At 41.8% G+C, this 25,829-nt stretch overlaps 1 protein-coding gene across 6 annotated transcripts in view; it reads right to left on the reverse strand.

Annotated features, from left to right (window-relative positions):
- The window catches only part of EPB41L4A (erythrocyte membrane protein band 4.1 like 4A), a 726,290-nt gene that overhangs the window by 533,137 nt on the left and 167,324 nt on the right, over positions 1 to 25,829 (reverse strand). For 5 of the 6 annotated variants that reach the window (XM_029571795.1, XM_029571789.1, XM_029571778.1 and 2 more), the window contains exon 2: positions 19,220 to 19,324. The exons of the other annotated variant lie outside the window; for it this stretch is intronic. In XM_029571795.1, the coding sequence (XP_029427655.1) occupies positions 19,220 to 19,324 (105 nt within the window). The remainder of the gene's footprint in view (positions 1 to 19,219; positions 19,325 to 25,829) is intronic. 6 annotated transcript variants of the gene reach the window in all.

Consider the following 25,829-nt stretch of genomic DNA (forward strand, 5'->3'; position numbering starts at 1 on the left):
GTTTTCAAGGGTGATGATTCAGATGAACTGAACCAAATCATGGTGAACCTGGAAGATGTGGTAGGCCAAATTGAAGAGTAGTAAATCACCTGGACCCTGGACTGCATACACCCTAGTGTTCTGAAAGAACTAAAAAAATGAAATTTCCAAACTATTTCAGTTAATTTGTAACCTATCATTTAAATCATCTTTTGGCCTTCTTCCAATCTTTGGGTACAATGTATACCAGATATTTAAAAAAGGGGTCCAGGGGTGATCCAGGAAACTATAGACTGGTGAGCCTGACTTCAGTGCCAGGAAAAATCGTAGCAACAGTTAAAAAGAATTAAATCACAAAACATTTAGATAGACATGGTTTAATGGGACATAGCCAGCATGGATTTACCCAAGGGAAGTCTGGCCTCACAAATCTCCTACATTTTTTTGAAGGGGTGAATAAACATGTGGACAAAAGTGAATCAGTAGACGTGGTGTATTTGGATTTTCAGAAGGTGTTCAACAAAGTCCCACATGAGAGGCTTCTAAGAAAACTAAAAAGTCATGGGATAGGATATGATGTCCTTTTGTAGATTGCAAGCTGGTTAAAAGACAGGAAACAGAAAGATTAAATGGTCTGTTTTCACAGTGGAAAAAGGTAAATATTGGCGTGCCTCAGGGATCTGTACTTCAACCAGTACTTTTTAATTTATTTATAAATGATCTGGAAAGGGGTCCAACGAGTGAGGTGATCAGATTTCCAGATGACACAAAATTATGCAGAGTAGTTAAATCTCAAGTGGGTTATGATAAAATTGCAGGAGGACCTTGCAAGATGGAAAATTGGGCTTCCAACTGGCAGATGAAATTTAACGTGGACAAGTGCCAAGTGATGCATATAGGAAAAATAACCCTTGCTGTAGTTGCACAATAATAGGTTCTGTCTTAGAAGTTACCACCCAGGAAAGAGATCTAGGCATCTTAGTGGATAATACATTAAAATAGTCTGTTCAGTGTGCTGTGACGATCAAAAAAGCAAACAGAAGGTTAGTAATTATTACGAAGGGAATGGCAAATAAAACTATGGATGTCATAATGCCTCTGTATCGCTCCAGAGTTCAATGCTAGGACCAAGTCTTTTCAAATATCTTTTTAACATAACTGCTGAGAAACATGTGAGGAAAATATGCTTGTTGGCAGATGATACAAAAATCTGTAACGAAGTGGACTCATAGGAAGGGATGCAAAAAATAAAAAGTTTGAAAAACTGGAAGAACGAATCACTTCCAAAGGCTTGACCAATGCTAAAAGTGTAAAATTAGTCATTTCAATTGAAAAGACAAGGACTGGAAAGATGTGTTACCTAAAGGGTTCTGCACAATACTTCTGTGTTATGATGCACGTAAATGTTGTACTGAAAAACTGCATTTTATGTAATTTTTGTGTTCATTGGTAGTCTGGGATGAGAAGCTGTACATTCTGAGAAATAAGGCTTCACTGTGACAGAAACTTTTGTTTACATAGCAGCTCTCAGCTAAGCCTGCAGCTCCTGCTACCCCACAAAATTCACTGCCTTTTCACCTGATTCAGCCAAGTATTCAAAGGCAGCTTTACTCCAGCTGTCGCCCAGTTCAGAAACTTTGTTCTGATTATTCTGGTCACTATATCATCTACCAGTAAGATCTCTGTTTTTCAGTTTAACCTTCCCCCAATAAATGTTTTGGAGTTTAAAAATCAGCCTGTCTTCATATATGAATCTGAATAAGAGTTTAGCTATCTGTACAGTTGTGCAGAAAAAAAAAGAAGAATTAGAAAGTAGCCAGTCACTATAATAAAGCAAATGGGAATGCTAATAGCATGCCTAGTTGTTTAAGTAGAGATCACCACCAGGAACAACAAGATAACTGCCCTTGCTATTGGCCACTAGCGAGACTCCAGATCTGGTGGCCATTAGAGATGGGCAGGGAAAAAAAATTTCTGGGTTTTTTTTTTTGGGGGGGGGGGGGGTTCCTTTCCCCACCCCCTCTCCCAAGTATTGTTTCATGTAATGTGTATTTTTGTCCTTTGCAGGTGAAATCATTTTAAAATAACAAAAACAGATAAAAAGATGAAACAGGACACCCCCCCACCCCAGGCCTCCTCTGCCCCTTTCTCACCCACCCTGCAAAGTTCCAAAATCAGGAACCTCCCCGGCCCCCACTTACTTATTCTGTGAGGGTCCACTGCAGCCTGGACCCATCTTTGAGGCCTATGCCTGGCAGGAAGCCTCAGCCCAGTGCCAAGGCATAAGGCTGATGCCCAGCCTAGGCCCGACCCCATCATCGAGGCCTAAACCAAGCCTTCAACGTCTTATCTTCTTTTTTAAAAAAAAAATATATATATGATAGTCCGTGCAGTGCAGCGCAGCACATTTCTTGGAAGAAAAAAAAAGGAGAGAAAATGGAGGAGGTCTGGTCTAGGCCTCAGCACCAGGACCGCAATTCAGGCCCAGGCCTCAGATTTTTACCTCTCCACCTCATAACGAAATAAAAGTTAAGCCAAATAATCCTGTTGGGTTTTCTTTCACTCCCTTTTGAAAACGACATGAAACAAATGCACATCCCTAGTAGCCTTACCTTTGTAAGGATGAAAGAAATTCAAAGGAAGGCTACTAAAAAAATTCAAGGCCTGCAACAGAAACCCTACAATGAGCAGCTTAAGACTCTCAAAATTTACTCTAGAGAAAAGAAGTAGTAGAAACATGGTTAAGAGGTTGTGTAAAATATAAAGATTGAAGGAAGCTGGTGATGGTTCAGAGCATGGGAGTTTATGTACTTATCCACCTAAAGTAGAGGAGAGGAAGACAACTAGGCAGACTTAATGGGCTAACGTGTCCTTATCTGTTAACATCTATTATTTTACTCTGCTGCTTCCATTTTTACTCCTGGATGTCATTAGAATTTTCCTGTGTGTTTCTGCATCATTGCAAATCTATTTAGGATCAGCTATCACCTAACTTGTTCCTTTTTCACTTAGGACCCTATGAAGATTCTTATGGCCTGGATTTGGCCACTGTTGGAGACAGGATGCTGGGCTTGATGGACCTTTGGTCTGACCCAGTATGGCATGTTCTTAAGACACTAGCTCAGCTAACCATTGGCTTGGGGGGGGGGGGGAGGAGGAAGGGCAGCTACAGAATTATTTGATTTCCAAAATGTGATTTTCATTTAAACTAAAATGTACCTAAACTACTGTGGAAAAGTCCTAAATTCAGTTTCTGCCATTAGCATCCTTATAACTCCAACAAGGTGCTTATTTTTAAGCTAAACGTGTTAGAACTTTGTTTCATTACAATAAATTTTATTCTTATCCAGTGCTTTAAATGAAATACCGTTCCCATTCAGTGTTTTCCAGCCAGATTAAAAAAAAAAAAACCAACACACCCATCATTCAAAGAATCATTCCAGATTCTAAAATGCACTAATAACTAAAGTAACACCACAGAGAATTTAAAATAAAAATAAAAAACATTTCTGAGAATTTTACACTATCAAATTTTGTTGGTTTCCACCAGTTTAATTACACTTTTTTTCTTTGCAGTTTCAAGTTCCCGTCTCATCCAAGAAGGATGACCTAAAAGGCATGGCAATTGCTTTTTATGTAGTACACCTTGACCATGTAATGCGTTTAGCCAAGATATGATTTGATGCTACATATTAGTCATGATTACTTTTTTTTTGCTCAATACTGGGAATTTTTCAACTTTTCAGAAAAGGATGGCAGATGCACGGAATGGCCTCCCAGCACAGGTGGTGGAGACAAAAAAAAAAAAAATCAGTAAAGAAATTAAAGAAAGCTTAGGGATAAATACAAAGAATCTCTATGAAGAAGAGAAATAAAGGCCAGAGATTAACTGGAATGTATGACATTGCACCAGGAATGAAATTGGGCCGATTAGACAGGCCTAGAGGGCCTTATCTGCCATCATATTCTGTATTTCAACAAATAAATCAAAACTGCAACAAAGATTATCACTGTTTTCAGTAAACATGGCATTTGGAGTCATAAGAACTCTTATCTTGTACATGGCAGCTTAAAAACTCATGCGCTTTATTTAATTATTACTACCTTGTCCCAGATGACAAATTATAGATCCAGCATCTGCCATCTGTACTGTCTACAAATTGCTTTTACCCCACACATGGAAGGCTGCAGTATAGCAGTTAGATTTGTGTTTTTTGTTTTCTTTATCTTCCTATTGTAAAACTAGATCCTTGAATTTCAAATAAGGTACTCAACGGACCACAACTAGTATCCCACTGACTGATAAAATGTCAGTTTTTTTCTTTTATATTAACTTATACATAGTTATGTTACTGTTATTTTAGATTTGCATAATGTATATGTAACACTTTGTATGAAGAAAGTGGTATATAAAATTTTAAATAAATAAATACAAGGCAGACAGAGGTTGCTGGGTATCAAACTCAGTTTTAGTTTAATTCTATTTTAAAATGAAAAGCTACTACAGTATATTTTGATTTCCAAAACAATTCAGTTCCCCTTATTCTGAAATCCCCAAAAATATGGGATGACTTCCAATTTAAGCCTACAAAATTTGAGTAATAAAAAAATTAAATTTTTAATGAATCAGTAGAACATATACACAGTCTCACCAAAACGTTATTAGAACCAGTTTATTCCTCCTTTTGTCTTCTTGTTAATTAATCTTCTTGGATTCTACACAGATCCTTAATGCTTTCATAACTTAGAAGTAGAGTTAGCAATGAAAGAAAAACATTTAAAGTGCCAATTGTCATTCAAACAGTCCTCGTACTGAGTTTCACCATTGGGAAACTAAGTCATGCCAGCTTTGGTTAATGCATCCATAATGCCAGCTTTTGTATATCTAAGTAGACTAAATATAATGCATCCATAATGCTAACAGGACTGAAATAATAATTTCAAAGGAAGACTGACAATGTACTAAAAAAACCCATAAAGCCAAGCAAGGCCTGCTCTAGGCTAATCGGCACCTATGTAAAAAGTGAATTGGCACCCCTGCTTCCTACTCTATATGCCCAGCACCGGTATCCCATCTGAACCCCTCTTTCTTTCCCCCTGCCCACAGTGCTCAGCAGCTTCTCCCTCTCTATCACCCCAAACTTCCTCCCCCCCCATCAGAAATCACCAACTCCCTCCCCTCCCATGCATCGTCTACCCAGCAGCAAACTATCAAGCAAATGTAAAATCGGAGTTAGATTTTAGTGTAGGTTTTATTCAACGTGCACGTTAAAAAATGCAACACTCGCAGGATGCAGGAAGCTAATGAAATGCAAATAGACCAGGAATTAAAAAATTATTTCTATCCCATACCTTCCAAGGTTTGGGGCAGGTTACACAGTAACATTTACAAAGTATAAAATCACAAACATCAATACTCTCAAGGAGGATGCTTGGGACTAAGTTTAGAAAGCCTAAGCAAACAGCTACATTTTTAGAGCCTTCCTGTGCATTTGTAGAGGGATTGAGTTCCAAGTGGTTTGCCCAGTAATGGAAAACTCTCGTTCCCATGTGACTAGTCTGGTGTGTTTTGCTGCTGGAATATGAAGGAGAAACTGGTTTGCTGATCTGAGATTCCTGATGGGTACGTTGAAATGAAGGATTGAGCTTATCAAAGGGTATGGAGAAGAGTATGGACTATTGTCGGAATTTTGTATATTATATGCCATTTTACACGAAGCCAATGAAGTGTTTTAAGAATTAGTGTAATATGTTAAGAACATAAGAAGTTGCCATACTGGGTCAGACAGAGGGTCCATCAAGCCCTGTATCCTGCTTCCAACAATGGCCAATCCAAGTTACAACTACCTGGCAAGTACACAAACATTAAGTAGATCTCATGCTAATGCCAGTAATTCCACTTTTCGGCACTACAAAGAGGATTACATATTCAGGTTCTCACAGTGCTTACAATCTAATTTTTTGTACCTGCGGCAATGAAGAGTAAAGTGACTTGCCCAACGTCACAAGGAGCAACAGTGGGATTTGAACCCTGGTTTCCCTAGTTTGTAGCCTGCTGCTCTAACCATTAGACTACTCCTCCATCCCTGGTGCTGCCTTGGAAGAGGAAGGTCTCATGATCGGCATAAACCTGGTGCAGCAGGAAATTATCCTGTAGCAAGGACCTGCTCTCCAGGTGGTGCATTGTCATCTCGCACTGAGGATGTGTCTCCCAGGGCTACTGCCAAGGAGGGAAGGGTCAGGTCAGCCTTCATAGTTGGTGATTCAATCATTAAGAATGTAGATAGCTGGGTGGCTGGTGGGCGTGAGGATCACCTGGTAACATGCCTACCTGGTGCGAAAGTGGCAGACATCACGCATCACCTAGAAAGGATTTTAGGCAGTGCTGGGGAGGAGCCAGCTGTCGTGGTACATGTGGGCACCAATGACATAGGAAAATCTGGGAGGGAGGTTCTGCAAGCCAAATTTAAGCTCTTAGGAAGAAAACTGAAATCCAGAACCTACAGGGTAGGATTCTCTGAAATGCTCCCTGTTCCATGCACAGGTCCCCAGAGGCAGGCAGAGCTCCAGAGTCTCAATGTGTGAATGAGACGATGGTGCAAGGAAGAGGGATTCAGTTTTGTTAGGAACTGGGGAACCTTTTGGGGAAGGGGGAAGTCTCTTCCGAAGGGATGGGCTCCACCTTAACCAGGGTGGAACCAGGCTGCTGGCGCTAACCTTTAAAAATGAGAGAGAGCAGCTTTTAAATAGAACAAAGGGGAAAGCCGACAGTCACTCAGCAGCGTATGGTTCGGGGAGGTATCTTCAAAGGATACTAATGAAGCATTAGAGTTAGGGGATCCCACAGAGAGCTTCCATTAATAACAAAAGTAGTCCAAGTGCCTTTAATTAATAACTCACCTGAGTTAAAAAAAAAAAAAAGTTTCCAATTTATCCCTGACAAATGAAAAGCAGAATGATAATACAAACAAAAAACACACTTTGAAATGTTTGTATGCTAATGCCAGAAGTGTAAGAAGTAAGATGGGAGAATTAGAATGTATAGCAGTGAATGACAACAGATTTAATTGGCATCTCAGAGACATGGATGAGAGGATAACCAATGGGATAGTGCTATACCGAAGTACAAATTATATCGCAATGACAGAGAGGAGCATCTTGGTGGCGCAGTGGCACTTTGTGTCCGGGATGGCATAGAGTCCAACAGGATAAAGATCCTGCATGAGACTAAATGTACAACTGAATATTTATGGGTAGAAATCCCTCGTGTGTTGGGGAAGAGAATAGCGATAGGAGTATACTACCATCCATCTGGCCAAAATGTGAGATGGACAGTGAAATACTAAGATAAATTAGGGAAGCTAACCAAATGGGTTATGCAGTAATAATGGGAGATTTCAATTACCCCAATATTGACTGGGTAAGTGAAACATCAGGGCATGCTAGAGAGATAAAGTTCCTGGAGGGAATAAAAGAGAGTTTTATGGAGCAATTGGTTTAGGAACAGACAAAAGAGGGAGCAATTTTAGATCTAATTCTCAGTGGAGCGCAGGATTTGGTGAGAGAGGTAATGGTGGTGAGATTCGCTTGGCAATAATGATCATATGATCAAATCTGAATTAATAACTGGAAGGGTGACAGTATGTAAATCCATGGCTCTAGCACTAAACTTTCAAAAGGCAAACTTTGATAAAATGAGAAGAGCAGGTTTGCTTTCTGTAAATGGTAAGCAAAGAGTTGGGCTCTGTGTGCCTATTTGTGTATATAACCACATGGTCTCCCAGCCTGCATCAGTCTGTTATTCCAGCTTGCATTTGTGAAGTCCGGAGACTGTCCAGGGAGCTGGGTGAAAATAGCATGACTAATAGACCCTGCTATCCATGGAAAACACCATTTACGGTAAGCAAACCTGCTCTTTTCCACAGATAAGCAGGGTGGAATTAGCCATGACAACTGGGGAGTCCACAGCTAGCAGGTTGAGTGCTCCCCCGACCCTGGAGTGTCGGTAGACCATACCAGTTTTTCTTGGAGGCGCACCCCAACCTACTGCATCTCTGCAGACAGTCTCTGTAGTGGCTCGCTCTGCTGCATCCGCAGCCATGTACAGGTCAAGATGGTGGTGTGAAGTCCCGGTATGCAGTGATGACCCCGCAGCGGCTGTACTCATGTCCTGGAGGGGTACTTTGTTTAGACAGGTGATGGATGTTGCCAATGCTCTAACTCCGGGGGGCTTGGCGATGTAGGCTAGGCCTTTGTCCTCTTGTTATAACAGGACAGGATTTACTGCAAAATCCAAGACGATGGTTATCTTGGAGACTGGTTGTCCGAGGGCATTTAGGTCAGAGGAGATGAAGCCGAGAGGCTCAGGACTTTGAATGTGTACGTCCCTTGTAGTAAGCTTAGAGTGCTTACAGTCAGACATGCAAAGCCGTCTCTCCTCTTCGGATTTATATAGCTTCCGAAGAAGAGGCCAGTACAGTGATCGGTTGGTTAAGGTAGGATGCTAATATCACCTTGGGCTGAGAGGAAGGATGCATTCCCAATATCACTTATCCTGGTAACAATTCACCCATGGTGAATAGCGGACTAGTGTTTGAAGTCTCCTGACTCTCCTTGTCGGTGTTACGGTGAGCAAGGGATACACTTTCCAGGAGATCTGTCCACCTGGCCACTGTCCATGGGTTCAAAGGCGACAGCATCAACTGCTCTGACCTAGGTTGAGGTCCCCCGGCACCGGTGATCGTTGAACTAGTGAGCGCAACTAAAAGGATGCCTTCTCTGAATCTGGAAACAAACTGGTGGCATGACACCGGGGGGTCCCCGAAGGGAAGTACTAAACTACAGTAGCACTGACCTATACTCCAGAGGGTGCTGCTGCTAGCCCTGCCCAATGTAATGAGTAAGGGCATCTGGAGACATTCCAGGGGGCAGGAGAGAAAGACCAAATTCATAACCTCCGCCCCCATCTCAAACATCTGGCCCCCCAGTGTATAACAATCCCTCCTGGTGAAACTTCCATGGAGGATATCCGGACATCTTAGGTTGGCCGTGGTGTGCTCAGTACGTTAGCTCTGCCCTTTCCATCTCCCCCACTGTGAGACGTGGAAGGGGCACATAAACTGAGAACAAGTTGCCCCGTAGTGTTTGGATTCAGGGTGACATGTGGGAGAGAGAGACGCACTCCTTTGTCAAGATCATCCCAACATTTTGAGAGTGAACTGGTACTGTCTATTCTTGCATTTCTTGCGATATTGGGGTGAGCCTGATGGCTCACTTGTCTACCGGGCTCTCTTCCTCCGTTCGTGAAGAGCATGCATCTCTGAGTTCTTCCCATGTCTCCCGAAGAACTATCTTAGAGGTGCCCCTTGTCAATGCCAGAGGGTGCGGCCTCCATTGTAACCCCCTTGTCCATGGCCTTGGTGGCGTTACTGTTTCTAGCAGGGCACACTCATGAGTCCCACTGCCTTCGACCCATCTGTAACCCTGTGCACATCACGTGGATCAAATATGACATTCTATTAGGGGTAGTCCTTGTCATCCAGAAAATGGACCATAGGCCGTGTTGCCGAGGAACAAAGTCAGTGCAACCACTCCTTGTTGCTGCGGAAAAGGATTTTCCTGTGTTATCTGTTCCTTGAGATGGATTATTCCCCTTGATAGATATTTGACAAGGGCGCTCTTGGCTTAACCGTGAGTTTCTGCTCTTGGATATGGCAGTTGAACATGTGCACATGAACCCCCCGCCTCTGACCACTGGTTCCCACTGGTCATTGGGCTATACCTGGGATATGACATCTTTGGGGGAAATTAACCTCCCAAGCTCTTGCAATTATTCTTCTCCTTCCCGTTAACGGTACTAACGGCTTGGGTACTCCAGGAATTCTTGTTGGGTCTTGGAAGAGATTCGACCTGCAGCTCCATGTGGATGGCATGAAGTATGTCACCTGCCGCGACTACAAGTGAGGCTATGAGAGTATGGGTCCCTGGATTTTGGGTTGACTCATACCCTCATCCTTGAGTATTCCCTGGTTGGAACAGTGTAGAGGGAGTCATCCCGACTTCCCTCCGGTGATGGCCCTGCTTAGAGCCTGACTGTCATCCGATGTCTCGAAAATGAGAAAGTGTGGGGGATAGAGACACCTGGTTCTATTGGAGACAGGACCTCTACCTGCACAGCACTGCTAGAGTATTCCAGAGGTTCAAGGCTGAGGCTACTGATGCATTGTCCCCTATGCAAAATCCAAGGGTCTCCCCTGGTGTACATTGCACTGTGGGCCCAGCCCCGTGCTGCCCTCTTCTAGGCTTCTCTCCGAAGCTAACCAGTGCACTCTGGTCTGGGACCGTGCCTCCTGTGATTCCAGCCTACATGCTGAGTCAACACAGGCCTTTCCCACTTAGCAACCTGCTGTTTGGGGGTTGTTGTCCCAGCAGCAGCAATAGTCTGGGTTAGAGGCTGAAGGTACCCCTACAAGTACTGCATTCGAATGCAGCATTCCCCCTAAGCGTGTATGCCGTATGGAGTCTCACAGATACATTTCACCACCTTTCTTGGGGCGCAAGTGACTGACGACATTTTCCTTCCTGACTACTTCCATCCTCGAGGGTGTAGGCCTGCGGCTGGTCATTCCTCGAGAAAAGGCTACTGCTCTGCCTGGTGCCCCAATGCATCTGCACACCTCTGGGGTCCACAGAGATAGTAACGGCAATGGTCATTCACTAGCCTTGGTGTCCCACAGGTGCCCTTACCTTGTGACCACTGCCATGTTCTCCAACAAGATATCCTTCTCACCAACGATGCTCATTACCACTGCCGGAGAATTGAGCCATCCCAGGGATACTGGCATACCGGGAGATCTACCAGATGGCCTGCTCTGCCATCCAAGCAGACGTAGGTCCCCTGCTTCCCGAGGGCATCTATTCAAAAGAGCTGACCCAGGAGCAGCGCTACCTTCGGCAGAAGTCCTGGCGGGGGGCGGGGATGGCACGAGTGGGCTCTCCATGAGGGAATAACGCCCAGCTCACTATCTTGCTAGACTACTGCTCCCGGATTGTCCAGGCAGAGTTCCACTTAGCCCTTAATGAGCAGTCACTGTCAACTGCTCCTGCTGCTAGGTCTCGATGTTCCATCATCAGTGCGACACCTCCTCGGCACTTTGATCACTCCCGGGACCCCCGCTGGACCACCAGGGCTTTCAGTAAGTCTTGGGGGGGGGGGGGAAATCGGGATGGTGGGGGGCATTGTAATTAAGTAAATTTGAAGGGTTGGGTTTGGTGTTTTATTTAAATAAATGTGCCCCTCCCAATTGTCCAATTCAGCAAAAACGAATGCTCATCTCTACTGAAAAGTGCAGATACAAAGGTAAAAAGTGTGCAACAGGCATGGACATTGTTAAAAAATACTAACCTAGAAGTACAGACCAGATGTATTCCATGTATTAAGAAAGGTGGAAGGAAGGCAAAACAAGTACCGGCATGGCTAAAAGGTGAGGTGAAAGAGGCTATTTTAGCCAAAAGATCTTCATTCAAAAACTGGAAGAAGAATCCTTCAGAAGAAAATAGGATAAAGCATATGCATCGGCAAGTTAAATGTAAGACATTGATAAGACAGGTTAAGAGAAAATTTGAAAAGAAGTTGGCCATAGAGGCAAAAACTCATAAAAACATTTTAAAATATATCTGAAGCAGAAAGCCTGCAAGGGAGTCAGTTGGATTATTGGATGATCAAGGGGTTAGAGGGGCACTTAGAGAATATAAGGCCATTGCAGAAAGATTAAATGATTTCTTTGCTTCAGTGTTTCCTGAATATGATGTTGGAGAGATATCTGTTCCAAAGAAGGTTTTCATGGGTGATTATTCTGATCAACTGAACCAAATCACGGTGAATCTGGAAGATATGGTAAGCCTGATTGACAAACTGAAGAGTAGTAAATCACCTGGACTGGATGGTATACACCCCCCAGGGTTCTGAAAGAACTGAAAAATGAAATTTCAGAACTATTAGTAAAAATTTGTTACTTATCAATAAAATCATCCGATGTACCTGAAGACTGGAAGATGGCTAATGTAACCCCTATATTTAAAAAGGGATCCAGGAGTGATCTGGGAAACCTTAGACCTGTGAGCCTGACTTCAATACCGGGAAAAATCGTGGAAACTTGTTATAAAGAATAAAATCACAAAATAGATAGCCATGGTTTGATGGGACACAACATGGATTTACCCAAGGGAAGTCTTGCCTCACAAATCTCGTACATTTTTTTTGAAGGGGTGAATAAACATGTGGACAAAGGTGAACCGGTAGATGTGGTATATTTGGATTTCAAGAAGGCATTCAACCAAGTCCTGCACAAGAGGCTTCTAAAAAAAACTAAAAAGTAATGGGATAGGAGGCGATGTCCTTTTGTGGATTGCTAGTTGGTTAAAAGATAGGAAACAAAGAGTAGGAATAAATGGTCAGTTTTCACAGTGGAAAAAGGTAAACAGTGGCGTGCCTCAGGGATCAGTACTTGGACCGCTGCTTTTTAATATATTTATAAATCTGGAAAGGGGTACAAGTGAAATGATCAAAATTTGTGGACAACACAAAATTATACAGAGTAGTTAAATCTCAAGCGGATTTATTTATTTATTTATTTATAGGCTTTTATATACCGGAGTTCATGCACTAGTGCATACCACTTCGGTTTACACAGAACAAGGATCAGAAAATTACATCAAACAGATTGAACAATTAAACAAATATACAATTACATCCAACGATTGGGTATAAATAACATGGCTAACTTAGTAGGAACTTGGAGTTTGAGGTAAAGGAGAGAGATAGTACCAAGTGGTAACAGAACAATGTTAATAGCTAAATAATAAAATAAAATAGTAAATACAAATTCTAATAATAAATACAGATGCTTACAGATTACAGTCTTCATGAAAAGTTTACGTCTACAGAATAGGGTTAAGTAAATAAGAACTGGCGGTTATTTCTTTAGGAGTGAAGACTTCAAAAACTGAGGTTACATCTGGATTAAGAGGTATTGGTGTAGCATGCTCAAATATTTATTGTGATGCATTACAGGAGGACCTTGTGAGACTGGAAGATTGGTCTTCCAAATGGCAAATGAAGTTTAACATAGACAAGTGTAAAGTGATGCATATAGGGAAAAATGATCCTAGCTGTAGTTACACAAAGTTAGGTTCTATCTTAGGAGTTACCACCCAGGAAAGAGATCTAGGCATTATAGTGGATAATACATTGAAATTCTCAGCCCAGTTTGCAAACAGAATGATAAGAATTATTAGGAAGGGAATGGTGAATGAAACGGAGGATGTCATAATGCCTCTGTTTCGCTCCATGGTGAGACCGCACCTTGAATACTGTGTGCAATTCTGGTTACCGCATCTCAAAAGGATATAGCTGCACTTGAGAAAGTGCAGAGAAGGGCTACCAAAATGATATGGGGCATGGAACAGCTGCCCTATGAGGAAAGGCTAAAGTAGTTAGGGCTGTTCAGTTTGGAGAAGAAACGACTGAGGGGGAGGATATGATAAAAGTCTACAAAATCATTAAAGGACTTGAACAAGTTAAATGTAAATCTGTTAATCAATCTCTCAGATAATAGAAGGGCCAGGGGGCACTCCATGAAGTTAGCAAGTAGCTCATTTAAAACAAATCGAAGAAAATTCTTTTTACTCAGCGCATAGTTAAACTCTGGAATTCATTGCCAGGGGATGTGGTTTCAGTAATAGTGTTACTAATAATTCCTAACCTTCTGTTCATAATGGCGAGTGCCAGTAAATTGTCCTGCGGCCAAATTCTCTGCAAGTTGTAGGGATCTGAGTGAATTCTGTGGTAAGCCAATGTAAAGTGAATTGCAGTAATCTATTCAGATACGTGTAAAGGCTTGTAATACTGTTTGAAAATCATTTTGGTCTAGGATGGTTTTTATGTGACAATAGCCTCAGTTTTGCATATGTGCTCTGGATTACTGTTTTAAGCTGTGGTTTTAGAGACAGTGTTGGATCAAGTGTTACTCCTTTTGCGAAATATGTACTGTGTGATTATCAGATATCATGGTTGAGCTTGTGATTGTGGGGAAGAATGGCCAAGAACAATTATTTCAGTTTTATTAAGGTTCCAAGTAAGTTTGTTTTGAGAAAGCCAAGTTTTTATTGTGGATAGGCACAGTGACATGAAGCATGAGGTGTCTGACCAGGAGTTCTTCGGGGAAAAGAAAAACTGGATGTCATCCACGCGGAGACAATATGAAACACCCAGGGCTGAAAGCAGCGAACAAAGAGGGGTTAGCTAAATTTTAAATAGGACAAAGGACCGTGCTGAACCTTGGGGGACTCCATTTGTCATGGAAAACCATGCAGATGTGTCACTGGAAATTTGGATTTCTTGATATCTGCTGAAAATATGACTTGAACCACGAGAGGATTGAGCCAGTAAGGCCTACTGTAGACAACTGGTGAATTAGTATATCATGATTTACGGTATCAAAGGCTGAAGTGAGGTCCAGTAATGTCAGTATATAAGATGTAGCAAAAGAGTGTGAAGCCGATCAGCGATGCTATTCCATGTGAAATAAGGTGACTATACTTCAAGGGATTTCTCAGGACAACGACTTTATATAGACAGCTTCAAAGACGTGTAAAGGTACAGTATATGTGCAGCATGAAATCTTCAGTGGATAATATTGGTGTTTGAAAGTAGCAGAGTCACCATACTATGATTTTGCCTGAAGCCAAGCTGGTATTTGATGCATGGTCCATCTGAATGCACTACTGCTTGACATGACCATGTCGGCCTGGCAAATCCTAGTATTACATCATCACATTTCTATAGTACTACATGACAATCACAGCGCTGTACAAACACCACACAAAATAAAAGACAGCCCTTGCTCAATAGAGCTTACAATCTAATAGGAGAACCATTGGGGACAAGAGACTTGGGGCATTTCATAAACTAAGACAAATGTTTAAAAAAGAAAAGAAAAAAGGAAAGAAGTTATTTAATGAGACTAAAAACTGACAATTAGGCCCAAGATTTAAAAGCAGCCTCAAAAAGGTGGGTCTTTAGATGGGATTTAAAAATGGCGAGAGGGGGAGCACGACACACCAGTTCAGGAAGACTATTCGAAGCACCTGGCGCAGCCAGGTGGAAAACACAGAGTTAGGAATTGGAGGTAGAGGAGAAGTGCACAGATATGAGTGACTTGTCTGATAAGCGAAGTGCACAAGGAGGAGTGTAGAGAGAGAGAGGTAGTGAAATGCTACAGACTGAAGGCATTTGTAGGTGAGGAAGAAGACTTTTTTTTTTAAATTAATGCTTTTATTGAGAAAGAAGACCTTGAACTATATGCCAAAGCCCCGCCCTCTAACCTATAAAGAAGTCAGGGCAGGGTCCAGGTCGAGTCTGGTCTCCTCCTCCCCCCAGCCCCCCCTCCCCTCCGGCCCAGCGGAACTCCAGACCATGAAGGAGAGAATAAATTAATAATAATATGCCAGATACGTAATATTTATTCACACCTTCACTGTTTTGTCAATTGGTCCTTCCACTGTCACATGTCAGTGAAAGGACCAATATCTTTTATAAGGCTGTCCTTTCAGATCGTTGCTTTCATTGACACGTGGCAATGGAGGGACCAACTGCTAGTGAGGGAACAGCCCTGCTGGAGGAGGTAAGATCTTCTCTGATGGGGAGTGGGGGCAGGATTTGGAGGGCTGAAGTTCCACTGGCCTGGATTCGTTTAAGAGGAGAGAGAGGGGGTCTGGAACTGAACCTAACCAGGATTCAACTTGGGCGCAGACCTTGCCCTGACTTCTTTATAGGTGAGAGGGAGGGCTTTCAGCATGTTTGGAAGGGCTTGCCAACTGGCATGCGAGAAGTTTAAAGCCTGCCTCTGACCAGGAACTAAAAAAACAAACAGGAACTTAGATCCAAGGAAAAGAAATGGCGCAAGGGGATGGAGTGTGGACGGATCCTTTGAGGGCGGACTTGGTGGGTCTGTTAGATGTACTGTAGTGTAAAGAGCCATTTAGCCAGTGAGTGTGTTGATTGTGCAGGGACTTGTGGATGATGGTGAGGCTCTTGTGGATTATTCTGAAGTGGATAGGGAGCCAGTGTAGGTACTTGAAGATAGGAGTAATGTGCTCCTTTTTGCGGGTATTGGTGAGGATTCTGGCTGCTGTGTTTTGGAGCATTTGGAGGGGTTTAATGGTGTGTTCTTTGAGAAGCTATTCCACCCCACTTTTCCCAAGGAACGGGCCTTTTCCTTAGCAGGCCCTCAGTTATGGAACTCCATGCCCCCAGATCTGCACCTAGAACATTGTACTCAAACCTTTAAAAAAAACAACCTAAAAACCTGGCTGTTTAAACAAGCCTTCCCTTAGCCTTTTCTTAGACACAGCCCTCAGGAGGAAGCCACATCCTCCTCTCCCCCCCCCCCCCCCCCCCCCAGTATTTCTCCCACCTCCCCTCCCTTTTTAGCTTCTCCCGCTCTCCCTCCCCTACCTTCCTCAAGTACTCCCTCCCTTTATCTCGCATTTAATCCCCCCTCTCCCTGCCCTCCTGTTTTCTCCTTCCCTCCGAATTGTAGATGACACTGTTTAGCACCCTCTGCTACACATCCATGGTGTGTGTGTGTGTATATATATATACATATATATATATATATATCTCTTAGGGCCTGCTAAGAAAAAGACCTGTTCCTTGGTAGAAGTGAGGTGGAATAGCTTCTCAAAAAGAACACCATTAAACCCCTCCAAATATATATATAATCCTTGTATATAATCCTCGGCATTTTAGCCTGGTGTATCAACCTTGTATATAAGCCTTTTGTTATACAATCACTGTATAAATTCCTCTGTATAATGAAACCATCAGACCCCTTCTCCCTCTTACCCCCTCTTAACTCAGCCTCTCCTTCCACCTCCAAGTTATCTCCCCCCCCCCCCCCCCCCCGTTTTATTGTAACTTAGCCTTCTGCTTCTGTGTTAAGTTACCCGAGTTCCTTGTAAATCGATGTGATATTTTAAATGAATGTCGGTATAGAAAAGTTCTGGAAAGCAGAAGAAAAAGCAGTGACCGGTGTCCGACTCTGGCCGAGTTTCGCTCACACAGGAGCTGCCTCAGGGGCTGCTGTACAGATGGGTTCTTTTGATAAGGCAAACTTCAATGTGAAAACATCACAAAGTATTGCTAAGGATTCTTAGTGCCTTTGGTGCAGTCTTTACTCTGGATACGGTATTCAGAATTATATCGGGTAGGGTTAACAAGATAACACTAATCTGCAGCAGCGCATAGTCAGATCGTGGAATGACGGACAGAAGAGTCACCGACTCCCATCTTGAGTATCTCCGCAAGCAGTGGTTGGAACCAACACCTTCACTCCGGTCAGCTCTGCCTCCTGCGGTTCGGCAGCAGTCACCACATTCTGCATCTGCACAGGTGCTCCTGCCTCAGATTGGCTGCTGGCTGTAGCAAGATTGATACTGAAGGGCGCAGTTATTGTGGCGCCCTCTTGGGCATGGCATCCTAATGAGCCACATGCTTCGTACATCCTAAGAAGCCAGCCTTGAAACAAGGGTTCAGGGTGGAGGAAGTAGTGCTTGAGATCGATTTGAAAACCAGAGAAAGGTCAGGGTTATACTGTAGAAGTCAGACAGCACATGGCAGAAAGGAATAACAATTAAAAAGGCAAACTGAGAAAAAATGCATTTGGAAATCCCCATGTGAAGAGGAAAGGAAAGTAGTAGAAACAAAAACAAAAAAAAGAATGCAGTCAGAATGAAACAAAACATTAAATTTCAAAAAAGGAACTAGGCCAGGGAATAAAAGGAGGGTGAAATTATTACCACTTAGTGCCAGCAGTATTTCAGCTTTTCTTGGACTTCAGTACTGATAAGATAAATGTAGGCAGATGGGAATGGGATCATTTTTTCTATTACTTGAATCTAACTTGTAGTTCTCGACACTACCATGAAAGTAAAATGGAAGCCAAGAGCGAAGGCTTCTGGCCTTTGACTATTCAGGAACCATTCAAGCGCTCTGCAAAATCAAAGGAACCCAACCACCACCATAAAATCCAATTTCTCTGAACTTGGCACTGTATATATTTTTTTTTTTAGATGCAGCTATGCCGACGGCAGCTGTACACTGGGTTTAAATTGTCATCACACAGCTATCCGGTAGTCTTGCTTTTCTAGTCCTCGTTCTCTTAGCATCACATTCCATTTTGACCCCACCCTCGCAAGTCCTGCGACCCTTAATCTTAACCCAAAACTATAGAAACCATTGCATACCTATTTTGGTTAATGAACCACTGGCAAATAACTAGATACAGCCATCAAAACAAAATAGCTTTCTGCCAACAGTCTGAACAAATCAGTGCAACAACATGAAAAGAAAGAGAGAACAAAATATGTCAACAAGACAAATTGTTCATCCCAAAGCACATGGCTAATAATAAAATGGATCAGTAGGTTTCTGGTGCTACATTAGATTAGAGTGCAAACCTAACAATCTATATTCTAATTAGCCATATGCTCTCAGATGAACAAATTTATCTTTCTGACGCTCTTATTTATTCTCTTTACAGTGCATGGTGTGACAATCAAAGCCTTTGACTTGGGTGATGAAAACCAAGACCAATAATCCTACACTACTATATTAAAGCAAAATAAATTCACAGTTTACAATTCTGAATCTTTTCTCTTTTTTTTTTTTTTTTTGGACAATTTGATTCCTAATCAGGAATTTTCCTCTGGGTCTGGTTCAGAAATTGAAACATCAGCAAAAGAACGTAAAAAACGGATACATTTTGGAAGCACAAATATTCCTAGTCGTTCGATCAGATGTAGTAATAAGAATGCTTTCGCCTTGCATGCCTGTATTCGTTTGGTTTTATATCTAGACGTATATGGTTTACACTAAAAGGGATTCTGGCATTACTTCCACGTATGAGCTAAACTAAGATTTATTTTATATTGTTTGTTTGCACTGGCATTTTAAACACTGCCATTTTACTGAACCTTGGTTAAACATACTTGACATTAGAGAAAAACCAAAACCAGGATGAATGCCTAACACTGCCTAAGGTAAGACGCCTGTGGTCAATGAATACAAGACACGGTCTGAGAGCACAGTTAGGAAAGGTCAGGAAAGGGGCAAAGTTTACAGCTGGGGAAAAAAAAAAAAACAGGAACCACCACATGAGGCTGTGTCTCTTTCACTCACCGTCTGATGACTTCTGTCACAGTAACGCAACCCAAAGTAATCTATCTCCACTAGATTTAGGTGCCGGAATACGTAGTCAAGGACAACCGAACCTTTCGTTGATTTCTGTGGGAAAGAATTTACAAAGGCCTTTGAGAAGTATTCCTTGGCTTTGTCAGCTCTGCTCAGCGGCATTCATGCGTTCAGTTAAGCATTGTATAAAAAAAAAAAAAAGGGCACTTTTACTGGCCGGAAGGAAAACGGTTCTGGCTGGCCTTCTGAAAGCAAAGGACTTCATAACTAAATCAGCACATTTAATCAACTTACAGCACATGAGCCTTCAACTGCTTAGTTTCTTGAAATTCATTTCTAGCTCTTATTTTAAACATTAGTAACAGCAGGATGATTACTTGATTCCTCCAGTAAAATTACTACTGAGTACCACCAAAATTAGCCTATCAATATCTTTTCCAGTCCTTGCCCTGTGTAGACAACACCTCTGAAGAATTTTCTCTCTCACATATTTATTCCCCTCTTGGTCCCTCTGTAGGCCTGTGTTTACTAAAGAATTAGTCACATTTTATTTCCATAGGAAAAAAAAAAAACCTTAAGATACGGTTAATGTTTAGATGTCTCTGACAAGAAAAGCAATCAAAAGTATCCCCAAAAATTCCTGAGTTTCTTGCTCACGAAGGCACCTAAATGCTGTAAGCCAATATATTTTAAATACATCTCCTAACCTTACACTACAGAGGAGATAATATGCATAGGCCTGGGAAAGCCGGGAAGACACTAGTACAGCAGTCTCTGCTGGCCAATGAGCAGCACCAAGAGTGCATCTCAGAAGAGGCGCCCCTACAGTCCTTGAGTCAGCCAAGCATGCCACCCAGGGAAGAGGTAACACAGAAAAAGGGAAATTAAGACAATAAAATCTTCTACATTTGAACCCAAAATTAAGGGCCTTCTTCACAGGGAGGGTAATTTTCAGAGAGCAGGCAATGCTTGCAAAGCCCACGAATGACTTAAAGGTGAATTTTCATAGGAAACTCCCTGTGGAGTTTCCCTTTCAAAATCAGGGTGGGCAGGTGGTGGCAGGGGGTCTTTACCTCACGTACGTTGCAGATGTAACGTATGCAAAGTAAGGAAGTGGAATGCAGGGCTCCCATGCTCCACTTCCAGTCCTGCCCCTTTTTCCAAAGGGTCCTTCTCTGCGGGGAAACACCTATTTACCCACAGGGAATCCACTTGAAAACTGCCCCCGAGGACAAAGAATGGAGGAAGTCCTTTTTGAGTAGCTCCTCAAGTCATTCATGAGGCGACCAGTCACACAAAAGGGCATCACACAACAAACTGGATGAGCCATGTGGTCTTTTTCTGCATCATGTTTCTAGAAAAGCCAGAATTAGCAAATTAGTCAGAACCAGCTATTTTCCAGCAAAAAGCTTTTCTGTGGAAGTTTTAGCAGTTTTAGCAGTTTCTTCTATCAATCACAAACAGGACGATACAGTAAAGTTTGCAGGAGAGCTCATGCACAGGCCAGTGTCCTGTGGCACGATTCAGTAAACTAAAATATTTAAATTAGGGCCGGCGGTAAAAAGAGGCGCCAGGGACACTAGCACATCCCTAGCGCCTCTTTTTGGACAGGAGCGGCGGCTGTCAGCGGGTTTGACAGCCGACGCTCAATTTTGCCAGCATCGGTTCTTGAGCCCACTGACAGCCACAGGTTCGGAAACCGGACGCCAGCAAAATTGAGCATCCAGTTTCCAACCCGCGAGCTGATTTCAAATTTTTTTATTTTTTTATTTTTTTTTTAAACTTTTGGGACCTCAGACTTAATATCGCCATGATATTAACTCAGAGGGTGCACAGAAAAGCAGTTTTTACTGCTTTTCTGTGCACTTTCCTGGTGCCGGCAGAAATTAGCGCCTACCTTTGGGTAGGCGCTAATTTCTGAAAGTAAAGTGTGCGGCTTGGCTGCACATTTTACTTTCTGTATCGCGCGGGAATGACTAATAGGGCCATCAACATGCATTTGCATGTTGCGGGCGCTATTAGTCTCGGGGGGGTTGGATGCGCGTTTTCGACGCGCTATTACCCCTTACTGAATAAGGGGTAAAGCTAGCGCTTCCAAAATACGTGTCCAAATGCAGGTTACTGTACTGTACTGTATCTGCCTGAAAGTTTGGAGATTTCTAAAAAAAAAACAAAAAACCCCAACAGTAAGTCTAACACTATATACTAACAAACAAGAGAAATACTGTACAAGAGAACAACCCTTCAACATTGTTGATGAAAACAGATATTAGTCTAAAAGTATTGATTGCACTTTATGGCAAAAGTTGTCTTTAAAAGCAACAGTACCATTTTCTCTTTAGTAAATCATGTTGCTTATCTTTATACAAATACTTCACCAGACCCTACATGCTACATAACCAATCACTTTCACACAAATAACCCCTCTCTTCCAATGTTACTTCATCTTCACATTTTCAGACTCATACATGCACTAACAGTACATTCACTATACACATGTACACATAATCTTGCACACAACTGTGTGTGTGACAATTTGAGAACACACAAAATATTTGTCTAATCGCAGTTGGAAGGAGGACCCTCCATGCATATCACTGGAGTTTTAGTAGATCGCCAGAAAAACCAGAGGTAGAAAAGAATGACAAATTGGAAACATTAGGGAACCTTACCTGCAATGGAAGTACAAATGTACAGCCGTCTACAATTTTGGGAGGAGGGGCAGGGAAGGGTAGTTGCAGGTGTGAAAGGGGTGATTTGAAGAGATATGCTGCTTGACTATTTGATATTCAAGGGGGAAACTGTTGGGGGAATAATCTTGATAAAGGGTATAGATATTTATATTGGGCACTGTTAGTATAGTCTTCAATGTGATGTATTAAGTTACATGTTCAATGCCTTAGCAAAGATGTACTATGGTCTGTCACAGTTTTGTCACAGTTTTTGCCTGCTAATAAAGAATTATAAAAAAGAAAAGAGGTACTGTGATTATATTCAGTGCCCCCTAGGTTCCTGCAATTGTGCTGTCGCAGAAGAAACCGTATAATTAGCTTGTTGCCACGTAATTGACAATCTGCTGCCAAATCAATATTCCTGAAAGTTTTCCCATACCTTACTTAATTCAATCTTTTCAAGAAAGCTACAAGGCACCTGCCTTCAGTTTCAACTCTCTCTTTCTCCGCTCCGGCTCTAGTACCTTAAGAACTTAATTGCCATGCTGGGTCAGACCAAGGGTCCATCAAGCCCAGCATCCTGTTTCCAACAGAGGCAAAACCAGGCCACAAGAACCTGGCAATTACCCAAACACTAAGAAGATCCCATGCTACTGATGCAATTAATAGCAGTGGCTATTCCCTAAGTAAATTTGATTAACAGCAATTAATGGACTTCTCCTCCAAGAACTTATCCAAACCTTTTTTGAACCCAGCTACACTAACTGCACTAACCACATCCTCTGGCAACAAATAATTGTGCGTTGAGTGAAAAAGAATTTTCTCTGATTAGTCTTAAATGTGCTACTTGCTAACTTCATGGAATGGCCCCTAGTCTTTCTATTATCTGAAAGTGTAAATAACCAATTCACACCTACTCGTTCAAGACCTCTCATGATCTTAAAGACCTCTATCATATCCCCCCTCAGCCGTCTCTTCTCCAAGCTGAACAGCCTCTCTCGCAAATAGCCTACAGGGAACCCTCTCCTGTTCTTCCTTGCTTCCTCCTGGCCTAAAGTGATGGGAAAGGAGGGGGAGGGTGAAGTTTCAATGGAGAAAGAAATTATTCAGGATGTTTGATCCCTCAAAGATCTCTTAAATCCTCATTAAACCAAAGATGATTTTCATATAATTTCTGGATACAGTGGAATGATGTCCCTTCTGAAGAATTTCATCTTTATATTGAAAGGTCCTTATATCTGCATATGTGGTCAACCATAAATCTGCTACAAAGACCTGGATGTGTTTTTTGGAAGTCTGTGAATGCTAATATCCCACAGCCAGCAGAGAGCGCACTGATTTCAATTAATAGAAGCCATGACAACTTGCACTACTGTTGACAAGTTTGAAACTTATTTTAATTCAGTCCCTTTTTATGTCTGTTACCATGTGCCCAATATATGCATACATTTTTCTGTGTAATCAACACCATGACAGACATCTGATGCTGAGGGCATTTTTAACATACATAAGCTCATATATTTGGAAATACAATAACTGTCTCAAGAAAATATAAAAAAGATGGTTGTACTGTATTTCAGTTCAAAACAAAAAGTAACATTTCACAGTTAATAGGATACGTCTTTTCTAGATAAATGGTTGATTTTTGTAAATTTTGTATTTTTATATAGTTTAAATATAGTTTAAAAACAAATAAAAATGAATAGTTTTAATAATTTACTTTTTTGGATAGAGGTGTGAATCTTTATGCAAAATTATATACATTTGCAACCATTTGTTTATTTATTTATTTTTTGTTTTTATATACTGATCTTCTTGCATTAGATACAAATCAAACCGGTTTACAAAGAACATGCCAAAAAAGGCAATACAAGGAACCATGAATGTAAAAACAAAAAACTTAGGGTAACATAGTTAGATAGTTAACTGAACAGTTTAAAAACAATTAGAAATTACATATTGATAAAGGTCACAATAAGTGAAACAATCCAATTCGTTGTGCAAAGGGTCCTTAGGAAGTGGGCAGTAAGAAGTTAAGAAGGGGATAAGGAATAGAGGAAAAGAGGAAAAGAGAAAGGATAAGCAAGATAAGATTAAAGGGTATCTGAGGGACTTTGATTAGTTAGAATGAGGGTTCTGGAAACGCAAGGTTGAATAACCATGTTTTTAGTTGTTTCTTGAAGGAGATGGGGCAAGGCTCCTGTCGGAGGTCTGGAGGGAGAGTGTTCCATTGACTGGGACCTCCAGTTGAAAAGGCCCTGTTCCTTAAAGATGTTTTGGCATGAGGGACGAAGAGGGTGCCTTGGTATGCTCTTCTCATAGGTCTAGTGGAGATATTAGGGCGAACCTGGATGGAGAGATCGAGTGGGGCAAGGTTGTGTAGAGTTTTGTGCATGATGGTCAGTCATTTCCACAGAATTTTGAAAAATCTGCCACAGGAAACTGGGGGCTCTGACTATACTACTGGCACCATGTCAGTCATGTAAGGCTGGCATTTCCCACTTCCCTTGGCTTTCTTTCCTGCCTTGTTCCACTGTCAGGCCTGAAAAGACCGAACAACAAATATATGTAAAAGAAGGTACCATTTGCCATCTAAGGTACCAATTTTGTACATTAATGGAAAAGGCGCATGACAGACATCATTCAGTTAAGGAAAAGGAACATCGTATAGCTGGGAAAAGGTCTTTTGTTACATTTCAGATTTTAGCTTTCTATCACCATCTTTTTTACCCACTTAAGGCATAGGAATTTAATTTCTCTGTGTGTTTTCATGCCGTCTTTTCCCACTGCATTTCCTATGGAGCAGGCATTGTAAGTATTAAATGAGGTTGAGTGGAAACTGAAGTGTGGGCAAGCATTTTTTTTTTTTTTTTTTTTAACTGTTTTCATATACTTTGCACAGAAGTCATTCCATGAGCATGGTCCATACACGCCTCCATCTCAAAAGGATTAACAAACCTCATAGGCTCTGAATGTAAGCTGATAGTAACATAGTAATGTCAGCAGAAAAAGACCTAAATAATCCATCTAGTCTGCCCAGCAAGCTTCCCAAGGTAGTAACTGACGCTCCGTGCAGGTTACCCCCTCGTTTCTGTTAAAGGTAGTAACTGCCACTCCATGCAGATTACCCCCTTGTTTCTGTTAAAGGTAGTAACTGCCGCTCCATGCAGGTTACCCCCAAGCTTTTTTGTTCATTCCCATCCTCTGGCCTTTATGGATCCACAGTGTTTATCCCATGCCCCTTTGAAATCCTTCACAGTTTTAGTCTTCATCACTTCTCCCAGAAGAAGGGCATTTCAGGCATTCACCAGCCTTCCGTGAAGAAATATTATACACCAGATAGCAGGGGCAGTGGGAGTGAATCAATAGGCTTGAGACTATGGGCTACCCTGTATTTCAAGGAGTAAACAGGGCCAGATTTACCTTCCCAGATAGCTGCCTATCGAAAAGTGGCAAGTCAGGGCTCAAAGCCTACTTTTTGAAACTAGTTTTTCCCCTAACTTTACAGGTTTGTGCTACTCATAACCTCACTCCATGTTCTAAACTATGTATCACTTACTATACTCCTGCCTGGCTGTATTCTGTCTTCTTTATACGGCACCCTAGGTATAGCAACACATATCAAAATAAGAAATCTCTGACACTGCATTAACTCATAGTGGAATACCACAGGAGAACTACAAACTTAATACTGTAAAATAGTATGTTTAGCTGAGATAAACTGCAAAAAAGGTTTTATTACTTCCTCAGACTGTATCCTTAAAGTGGAAGATGACATCAAAGAAAGGAAACTTTCTGTTGTAGAGCTGAATTTCGAGTAGTGGAACTGAGTTACAAATTGGCGATTTGAGGAGAAAATATAGATGAGTGGCTTAGGTTTGTCTCTTCATGACCTACGGGAAGCCTCAGACAAGAAAACACTTTCA

Source organism: Rhinatrema bivittatum, chromosome 1 (assembly GCF_901001135.1).
Source record: "Rhinatrema bivittatum chromosome 1, aRhiBiv1.1, whole genome shotgun sequence".
NCBI classification, from domain to species: domain Eukaryota; kingdom Metazoa; phylum Chordata; class Amphibia; order Gymnophiona; family Rhinatrematidae; genus Rhinatrema; species Rhinatrema bivittatum.